This window comes from Mytilus galloprovincialis, chromosome 12, assembly GCF_965363235.1.
Source record: "Mytilus galloprovincialis chromosome 12, xbMytGall1.hap1.1, whole genome shotgun sequence".
Classification (NCBI taxonomy): domain Eukaryota; kingdom Metazoa; phylum Mollusca; class Bivalvia; order Mytilida; family Mytilidae; genus Mytilus; species Mytilus galloprovincialis.
This window is the reverse complement of record NC_134849.1, coordinates 73,743,502-73,754,914: the sequence shown is the minus strand read 5'-3', so window position 1 is coordinate 73,754,914 and position 11,413 is coordinate 73,743,502. Positions and strand designations below refer to the sequence as shown.

The following is an 11,413-nucleotide window of genomic DNA, read 5'->3' as shown; positions in this document are numbered from 1 at the left end:
GAAAAACATCGCGATGGAAGTTAAAAGCATCGCGATGGAAGTTAAAAGCATCGCGATGGAAGTTAAAAGCATCGCGATGGAAGTTAAAAGCATCACGATAAAAGTCAAAAGCATCACGATGGAAATTAAAAGCATCATGATGGAAGTCGAAAAAAGTAAAAACACAAAAATACTGAACTCAGGGGATAATTCAAAAAGGAAAATCTAAATTCAAAAGGCAAAACCAAAAGTCCAAACACATCAAACGAATGGATAACAACTGTCATATTTCCTGACTTGGTACAGGCATTTTCTTATGTAGAAAATGGTGGATTAAACCTGGTTTTATAGCTAGCTAAACCTCTCACTTGTATGACAGTAGCATAAAATACCATTAAATTGTCAACGATGCATGAACAAAACAAACACACTCAAAGAGTAAAAATGTCAAAAATAGGGGTACAGCAGTCAACATTGAGCTATCACCTTAATATCACTACAAAAACAACAAAAGTAACGAATAAGCACAAAAAGGCATACATGAAATTTAACATACTCATATTGCTTTTCTTATACGACTTAATTTATCTTTGTAAAGTCTACCCGAAATCATCACGATGGAAGTTAAAAGCATCGTGATGGAAGTTAAAAGCATCGTGATGGAAGTCAAACGCATCACGATGGAGATTAATCCATCATGATGGAACGGCATTACGAACCGTTGACCGACGATAACCAATCAAATATATTGTCTTTTATTTCTTTGGAAGGTCTATTAACAGGACAGTTATTTTTGATACACTTTTATCTGTAACTTTTGTTTTACTCAACATATTGTTAAAAAAAACAAATTGTATTATAGAGAACAAGGTGTTTACTTATATTATTTGTAAAAAATATAAAAATAAATAATAAGTAAGTTAAAAAAAAACCTGCCAGGACAGTTTAGTTTTATGAAAAAAATGGCTGAAATATTTTCTACAAAACGGCTGTCTGGCAGAATTTTTTTGTACGATTATAAAGTTTATGAAATATTCATTCTAAAAATCTATAATTTAGTATTTTGTTCATCTTTAAAAGGTAAAAAGAAATCTGCCAGAACAGTAGCCTTTCACGTTGGAAATTGTGTCGTGAAGATATGCTGTTACAGCACGCGATCGATGTGGTCGTGCATTATCCTCCATGAAAATGAGCCTTGTCCTCAACGGCTGATTGTCGTATTGCGGCACTACACTTGCCTTAAGGATTTTCTGCTGGTATCTCTGCCCATTACGGTAAAAACGAACAGTTTTCAGGTCCAACTTGTAGTCATAAGACAAACATCCCTACACCATAACGGAACCATCACCGAAAGCGACTGTCTCATCAATGTTCCTTTCGCCATATGCGGTATTTGGCTATCGCCAAACACGAACTCGGTCATCCTTACATGCAACAATAATCTACGTTCGTCGGACCAATGCACCATTCTCCAAGATACCAAATTACAGCGACGATGAGCTCGATCGACACCACCGTAATCGTTCAGCTTTGTGTCTAGGCGTTAATAATGAACTTTTCACGGTCCTTCATGAACGGTATCCTGCCCTTTTGAGTTGAATTCTCAAAGTTATTGAGGAGAGTGCACGATGTGTAAACCACTGTCTTTTCAATACTGTACTGTTAATGAAGGGGTTTCTTCGAATAACTCGGCTAAGAGCTCTGTTTTCACGATCGGATGTTATCGAAGGTCTTTCAGATCTGGGAAGGTCCTTTACAGAATTTGAATTTTAATGTTTACTTACAATTCTGCTGATGGTTGAATGGTGGTAGTCCACGCGTCGGGCAATCTTCCTTAACGACATTCCAGCTTATCGCATGCAAATAATTTGCAATCTAACATCAGTAGAAAGTTGAGGAAGATTCATGTCATCAACGGTTGATAACTTTTTCACAAACAAGCTAACATACAGCATACATTTTGACCCGAAACTTAAACTTGACTTTTGAAAGTTTTAAGTGACGGCCACACACGGACAGCTCATGGAGAAATGCATGGGCAAAAAAAAATATGTTAAGGTCAATATTGAATAGTGTACTCTATCAGTAAAAAAATATGAAAGTAAAAAAAAAATGAAATTTCAATTTTTATTTCATTTTTTATTTGTGTTACAATACTTTTTCCAGGTGAATATATAAAATGTATTAATAATTATTACTATTAAACATTAGATTATGCTAATTTGTTCTTCATTTTGTACTGTATGCCAATTTGGGACTAATAGCGCCAACATATTTGATCACAGTTACTTATCATTATGCATTTAGTATGACTGACATGTTAATATTTTCAGATACTCAGTGTGACAAAAATAGGTGTGAAAACAGTGGGACTTGTTATGTCAAAGATGGTTCACCAAGATGTGCATGTCCAAATGGGTTTACTGATACCCTTTGCAGCAGTAAGTTTGCAGTTGTCTTTTCGTAGATTGAATACGTTTATAAAGGCTGTTTAGCGTTGGTAGGTGTTTGGCTTAAGCGTTTAAAGTAATAGTAATAAGAAAATGTCGTATGACAAATAACAAAAATAGCTAGCTCCAAGGAAAATTCATAGCGAAAAGTCCATAATCAAAAGCTCAAGCACATCGAACGAATGGATTTCACCTGCAATATTTCTGACTTGTTACATGCATTTTCTAATGTAAAAAATGGTTTTAAATTGAACCTGCTTTTATAGGTAGCTAAACCTCTAACCTGTATGAAAGTCGCATAACATTCCATTATTTTCACAACAATATGTGGACAAAGCAAACATACATTGTTAAAAAATATAAAAATGTGAAAAAGTAGAAAAAAAACCATAAAAAGGCATATAGACAAAGCACATTAACAAAAACGAAAGACTAAAATACATTCTTTTAATAACACAATAAAACCAATGAAAACATCAGTTTAAAAGGCTTAGTTCATAACGCATGTGCAGAACTTAATATGTTTGATGTTGTACATTGACTTGATATTTAGTCTTACCTTTGTTCATACATAAGTGTATACAATGACATACAGTTGAGTTTGCATTCGTTCCTGTTAAATGGCTATAAACAATTCACAAAAATTATAAAAATTAATTACCAAATATATGAAACAATACAACAGCATTTTGTTGGCAATACAGCTGCTGATGAGGGTATTTGTGTTGTACCAAAATGTGTATCTTTAATTGGTTAAATTATTAGAAAGTTTTAACATGTTTAATGTCATATCAAGTCAATATAAAGTTATTAAGCGAACAACAGAAGAAACAGTCAAATTGTCTAACATCAATTTTACCAATGGGTTTGTATATTTGGTATCGATTTTGAATAATTTTTGCTATTCATGAATACACTATCAGCAACACTCAAACACTGATTGAAGTGTTAATTACCAAATTCAATGTTCACCACATTATTAAACAGAATTCATCAAGTTCGTTCAAGTACTAAATAATAACAGCATCAATTTGATATAGAAATTTAAAATTACTCTTATTCTAAAATTTTGCAACCATCAAAACAGAACTTTTTACAATAAAATAATAAATGAAAATTAAACTTAATAATTTTCAACATATGATTATTAATAATTTGACTGTATCAGATAAAATTCTTTTACTTATGTATCTACTTAATTTTTCATTAAGCTACACCATGTTCAGGCATAAATTGTTTGAATAATGGAACCTGTATGTACAATACCACTAGTCCCATGTACACTTGTCAATGTCCCACTGGATTCTCAGGAGCAAGTTGTGAAGGTATATATACCATTTTTTAAACGTTTTTTGTTTAAATAGTTCGGAGCCTTTAGCAAGTCAAACTTTAACAGGTGTCATGTAGATCAAATGGCAAACATATAGTACCAACATATCAAAATAAAGCTTTGACATAAAGTTGATTCGTTTATAGCAGGCAACACTCCTTCATAATACTGTTTAGTTGCTTTTTTTAAAAAGATTATCTTTATCCAGAGGCCGTTTAAATACGTACATTGAAAAGTTATGCTGCGATATATCATAAACACAGAAAGGCGAAAGATTCGAGAAGGACATTCAAACTCATCTGTCGAAAAACAACTGACAACGGCGCTATGGCATTAAACGGAAAAGACCAACAAACAATAGAACACAAAATACAACATTGAAAACTAAAGACTGAGCGACCCGAACCCTAACAAAAACTGGAGGTGATATCAGGTTCTCCTTAACATGCACTTCATGAAATCTTTGAAGTGTCATAAGAAAGCAGATGTTTATCTTGTTGGTAAGAAAAGGGGCGGAATGATAGCAATACGACGAACATTCAAACTACTATCGATATGTCATGTTGATGTGCATCATTCTTAAGGTTTGAGTGCAACCTTAAAAAACTGAAAATATAATATTAAAAATGTTGTATTTCTTTTCAGTAACGCCATGTTCAAGTTTTCCTTGTTTATACAATGGAACATGCAGTATTACAGATTCAACGTATACTTGTTCCTGTAAATCAGACACAACTGGAAACCAATGTCAAAGTAAGACAGTGTTTCAAAATGAGTGGTAATTAAAATAGCATGCAATACATATAACTTTCTCAGAGCACTAATTCATTGTTTTTATTGATTTAGTAGTATGACCATTTTTTGTTATCTTTTCATTAAATGAAATGTTCTGTGCAGTTGTGTACTTGATTAAATGTTTTTGATTGTTTTGTTTTTATTTGTAGTTTTTTTTGTAGCTACCCCTTGTTACAGTTCACCATGCCAAAATAATGGTATGTGTAGTTTTAATGGTACCTCATACCAATGCAAATGCAACAATGGATATTCAGGCCCTAACTGTGAAGGTATGTTAGAAATATAATTATGTTAGAAGATTAAACTAATGAAGTGAAGTCAACTTATTAACAACTGTTCTGTTCTGAGCATATGATTCATAATATCATGTAAAAAGTAAAAACACAAAAATACTGAACTCCGAGTAATTAAGCGAATGTCGTATGATTGCTAATATGCCAACTGTCCATGATAGACAATATTATTTGTTTATGAAAAACCATAAAATATAAAGACGATTTATTCACGAATCAATAGTTTCTCGCAGTTTCACAAAAGACTGATTGACAACACAGAACTCGTTTTTAATAACATTACCCTTTCATATAGGACTAATATTATCCAAAAATTACCAACAAGTATTATTCATGGGTTGAATGGAAATATTCTTCAAAACAAAAGGTTCAATCAAGGGCAAAGTATTAATTATAAATCTGAGTCTAGACACTTTTTAAAAATACTTTCAATAGTTTGCTATGGATGCCAGGTTCCCCTGAGATAAAAAGACAGAAACAATTATTGTGTGATTGGTCCACTTTTTAAAAGCAAAATTGAAAAATTTCACATTCTAGTCAACATTTTCATGGATTAAAAATAATTCATGGCGCTTGGATTTATAGTGATTTTATGACGGGTTTTAATAATGTCCTCACTTCTTAAACTAAATCCCTTGGTAATTTTAATTCAGTATGTGAATCATTTATCTTTCCGTAAAAATCCAAGAACAATTCTCATGTTACTAAACTGAATTTATTGGATGTAATACACTACGAGAAAATACATAGCTTATAGTCTCCCCTTAAACCTAGGTGAATGAAATTGGATACCACTGAAAGCAAATACAAAATCCCTAGCCATATAACTGTATAATGATATCAAAATAATAATCATATTTTTTCAAAGATCTTAGATGTGATTTTGAAATAGACGACGATCCGAACTGCTTTTTACAGCAAGATAAATTCGATGACAATGATTGGAGTCACCATTCTGTAAGTATAAATTATATATCTGTGACAGTGATTATTGTATTGTGGCGACTAGTTTGATTTTGTTTTTAAATTTTATCATCATCATTAAAAATATGGTTGTAATTCATATTTAAGGAAGTTCGCTACTCAGTTTCAAAATAACAAGCTTTTCATAACACTAGTATATATTGACAAGGGATCAATACAGGAACCGAAAGAGAAAAAATAAAATATAGGTCAATGTGCTTGTTTTCGAGATATAAGCCATTGACATTTTGACGGAAATATGTTCTCTCTTGATTTTTCATAGATAACTTTAAGTTTTCAAAAACTATCAAAAAATAACGATTTTATAAAAAGAAAAATGGGGGTCAATTGGAAATTTTTGTAAGGCATTCAAATGGTTAAAACTAGAGAATTCCGAAAATCTGACAAAAATTCCAAAACCTTACACTCAGAATTGCTTAAGTATCCTTATATCTAGGAAACAATGAGGCAAACGTTTTAATTTTTTGTATTTGTACACATTACTGTGCATCCAATGTTTCATCAACGTATCAAATATTACAAAGTAACAGCATCATTGTAAAACACTAGTCTAGTAGGATCATGTATAATTATTATCTCTTTAAAGGGAACAACATCTAGTGTTGGTACTGGACCATGCAGTGCCTATCAAGGATCATTTTATTATTATTTAGAAGCTACCTCGAAAAAAGATGGTTCAAAAGCTAGATTGATATCAAAGAATATTTATATAGGTGAGAATGCTATTTTGCAACATTTGACTTCATTCATTTTCAAGCAACTTTAGTCTTAAAAACAAGAATAAACAAAGAAAGTAACCCAAAATAATCTAAATCTAAAACTGTATACACGTAGTTGGTCTATTGAAAGGTGCAGCACACTAATACTTATAGTCTGGGGGTGCTTCCATAGTGTAGTATATACTTGCAATACGTTTGTTTTTATCAGCATGATTGTGGACAACAACTTTGTTTTGGTATCATTTTTAAGCCTTTTGACACAAAGCTCAGTACTATTTATATTTTGAGTAGATTTGGTTATTTGTTTTATAATGGGTGAAGTTTCATTAGCAAAAAAATGAAAATGACAGTAATGAAAAAATAGAACGGATATAGGACACGACATGATAAGGCAAAACACTGATGATTGCAGCATGGAACCAGAAAAAAGGGAACATTGCAAGTAAAATGTCCCAAAATAGGACACTAAATCTGGAAGAATGACAGCTGTTTTGCCATACATACAGTGGCACATCATCAAAACGTCTACGACGTAAACTTAGCGCATAAGTTTCTGAACCTTGCAAAAAGCTCGTATTTGTGGCTGCTTTTCACGACAAACTTGTGGTTTTTTCACACAGCCAATATCTAACATTATGGCACGCGGATATCACATATACCCCTATATAATTCGCAAAAAATAAGATTAAAAAAAGAATTGCAAACTTTCCATCTCTCCTACAGCTACAAAACCAGGTTTAATCCACCATTTTGTACATAAGAAACTGGATACATCAATATAACATTTTATAAGGAACGAAAGATCCGGGTCTTGAACATGCGCCATCTTAATATCTTCCCCTATTTTGTACAGATGACCTTCAGTCCAATTGTGATGTAGAATGTTTAACCAGTGTTGTGAATCAGATGTAAATTTCTTTTAAATTATGAATATCTAGTACAAATCGTCAATCATAATCTTTACTAATAATTAAACTTTACAGTACAATTTTTCATGCTAATTTACGATATTGACGGCGCCATCTTCTTTAAAAGAGCTTTATTTGCAAAAATCAAAAAACATAAGATACAAATTCATTATTTAAGGTAGCACAATACAAAGATTTATTTACTTCCAATCACTAACCTTTGAAATGCTGTAACTTTCTTATTAATGCATAGAAAATAACAAAAGAGGTATATGTAGATAGAGAAAAGAATAATCTTTTAAAAGAATGCAATATTTTTTTATTATACAATCATTATATAATCAATTATTATGTAATTAGTGGCAAAATCTAAGTAAGTTCACTTGAATGAATTTAGCTCTATCATCTCTTTAACTAAACAGAAAATTTTAACGAAATCTTAATTAACACATCCTGGGCTTCACAAGAGTGTCTCAGATTGTCCCTATGGTATTGCATTCTCTCATAAATCTCTAAATAGTGTAAACATCCTAACCACATAAAATAAGATAATGTTTAATTAAGTGTAAAATTTGTTCTATACATTCTATCTAAAATCTGAGACACCCTTTTGTCGAAAATTGCCATAGGAACAACATATTATAAAACCAATCCGATAGGGATACCTATGCAGAAGCTAATTTCATTTGAAAGTGGAAATTTGGTGACCAATAGTTCAGACACAGTTAACAGTATAATTGGTTACATAATTGTTGCATATTACTAACATTGCATTAATATGAAAGAGTAATCTGTTAGCCATCCAAAACTACCACTTTTATAAATTTTCAAGCATTATTGAGAAAGTTACACCATTTTAAAACTAGGGAGTTGGAGTTATAAAATCTTTGTATTGTGCTACCTTAAAGTGAAAAAGCCACATCGATTCTTAAAACAAATACACCGGAGGTGAAAAACGGTGTCGTCTGATGTATTCGCGTACCTTAAATTTTGGCCTCATTTTGGTAATTTCAGAATGATTTGGTGCATACCTTCTGAAATAGCTTGTTTTGAATACAGAAATAAAAAATTTAAATATAATAGTATTCATATACTACATTTTTTTGTACATGTACTACGAAGTATAATTCAGATTGAACAAAACAGACTGCCAAGGATGCGGAGCAAAATTGAATTCATTTTCATATAAAATAAAAATCCTGAAAGTTCACCACTTTTATTTGAAGGAGTATGTTTTGTTAATTGAAAATAGCATATTATGGTAATCCATAAGAATCTATTTTCAAATGTATTTCTTTCAATTTAACAATTTTAATCTTATTGTTTTCCCTTTAAAAGACTGAAACAATGTCAGAACGATTTTATGTGTGTCACATTGCGGATATAACGAAAGGTAATGCTCACGATGGTCTCCACTGTAATAAAATGCTGGACCTTCTGATAGACAATTTTTATGTAAAGTTTGATAGAATGATATTTCAAAACACAGTCGGTATTTCAATAGTTTCTGAAGAAGGGACAAAAGATACAAAAGGGACAGTCAAACTCATAAATCTAAAACAAACTGACAACGCCATGGCTAAAAATGAAAAAGACAAACAGACAAACAATAGTACATATGACACAACATAGAAAACTAAAGAATAAATTACACGATTCTAATTTGCACACCTACTGGACGACCTGGTCATGCACTCATATGACGCAGATATCAATTTATATACATTATCGAATAAAAAAGGTATCTTTCACTTACATATGTCGATGATGTTTTGATACTCAATACTGTGGATTTATTATTATTCGTTGAATACCAGTTTTAGTGGATTTCGTAATTACAGGGGAACCGCGAATTTAAATGTTCAACGAATTACAAATTTTCTTAAGGAATGTATGCAGACTTTTTTCAAAACCACGAAATTAAATATCAACGAATATGGAAGTTTTCTTCAAACCACGAAAATTGGTACCCACGAAAAAGAAAATCAACAGTAACTCTCATTTCAATGTTTGCTTCAATCTGATATACAAGTTTTGCCTTCTTGGACAGTTATTATCTATAAAAAAAATTAAAGGACCGTGGGAAAATAACTTTTCGAGATTTAAGTTTGAAGCAAACATCCTCTAACATTTAATATATGGAACATGTGTTGTTGCTTGCTGTTTTCCCCATGAATTTGGTATTTTTGGGTTGGTTTATTCTATCGTATTGTTCTGTAATATTTATAAGAAGATACAAAAAAATGTTGATTGAGTGCCAACGAGTACAACTATTAGTAAAAAAAAAGGTGAACCATTAGATATTAACCGTCAAAGTACGACCGTCAACTAGGAGCCTTGTCTCACACTGAATAGTAAGCTATAATTGTCCCTAAATTGTGCAAAACCATTCAATCAAGATAACCAACGGATATATATAGAACTAGAAACGAGAAAAAGCACCAACATACTACATGTACATCCACTCACTGAACAACATGTGTCTGCCTTATGACAGGAGCAAACAAATGCAGCGGGTTTAGATGTTCGAACAGGCGCTAAAATTTACACAAACCTGAGGTAGAGGTGATTCATTTCAATATAGAAAGACACACTACAAAATATCATTTGAAATGACTTTACTCAATCAAAGAAGCATATTAACAAAAAAGCAAGAAAACATACACTGAAAGAATAAATAAGGCATATTATCCTTTCACATTTCATTCAGAGTCAAATCAGTGCCTTACCTTCCAATACCATATGTATGGAAAGAACATTGTTACGGCCAGAAATCGCCTTTAAATTGTAGCCAACAAAAGACACAAATCAATAATAAAATTTAACAATATTTAATATACAAAAGTTTACAAAAGGTATTACACAAATATTACTGTTAACTTAACTGTCAAAATATGAGTCCAATCTGTTATCTTTATCTGTATCCGGAAATCTTTCGGAATCCAATTTGAATATTACGTTCACTACTAATGTCACAATCCAGTATGATGTTGTTTGTAGAATAAAAGTGTCAATCCAAATGCTGTGAATACTAATGTCTATCAATGTCTATGTCCAAGTTTAATTATGAGAGTTTAACTTTAGTGTCTGTATATATAGTGTTGTCATGGAAAATTCTAGAACACTCTATAATGGAACATTGTGGAAAATCCTGGAAAGTTACAACGGAAGTTTCTGGAATAACGTAGAAGTTTAAATTACGCATCTTTTATAAGGATCATTCTAGAAAGTTCCAATCATTCTGTGATTGTTCCAGTGATTCCTAAACTGCACAGTTATAAGATTATTTCATAAACAACTATCAGGCCATACAACACAAATTAGGCCAACATAAATAAACATAATAATTACAATATCATAACACCTCCCCCCTTAAAAGAAGTTTTAGTGTAACAAAAACTTATCATGAATAATATGAACAAAAATACATAATATATACAAAGTGATTTAATAAGCTCTAGATAAAGCATCAGCTATTACATTATCTTTACCCTTAATATGTTTTACAATTACATCATATTCCTGTAACAATAAACTCCACCTAGTCAACCTCTGATTCTTGTTTCTCATTTTATGCATGAAGGTGAGAGGATTATGATCAGTATAAACAAGAATAGGATATACAGTGGGATTCAAATATACATCAAAATGTTGAAGTGCTGACAACATTGCAAAACACTCTTTTTCAATAGTTGAATAATTTTTCTGATGTTTATCTAATTTCTTAGAAAAATATGATATAGGTTTTTCAACATTATCATCTGTCTCTTGATATAAAACAGCTCCTATTCCTACATCGCTTGCATCAACGGCAAGTTTAAATTGTTTTTCAAAGTCTGGAGTAATCAGAACTGGACTATTAATTAAAAGTGATTTGCTATTTTCAAAAGCTTTTTGACAATTTTCACTCCAGATAAATTTAGAATCTTTTCGTAAAAGATGAGTCAATGGTTGA

At 31.5% G+C, this 11,413-nt stretch overlaps 1 protein-coding gene across 1 annotated transcript; it reads left to right on the top strand.

Annotated features, from left to right (window-relative positions):
- Window positions 1-2,316: 2,316 nt before the first annotated feature.
- LOC143054804 (uncharacterized) lies at window positions 2,317-11,155 on the top strand. Its single transcript, XM_076227861.1, has 7 exons — window positions 2,317-2,420; window positions 3,641-3,754; window positions 4,405-4,512; window positions 4,716-4,823; window positions 5,716-5,804; window positions 6,418-6,544; window positions 10,169-11,155. Exons 2-7 carry the CDS (start codon window positions 3,685-3,687, stop codon window positions 10,240-10,242), a joined length of 576 nt encoding a protein of 191 aa, XP_076083976.1. The 5' UTR covers window positions 2,317-2,420; window positions 3,641-3,684; the 3' UTR covers window positions 10,243-11,155.
- Window positions 11,156-11,413: the final 258 nt, after the last annotated feature.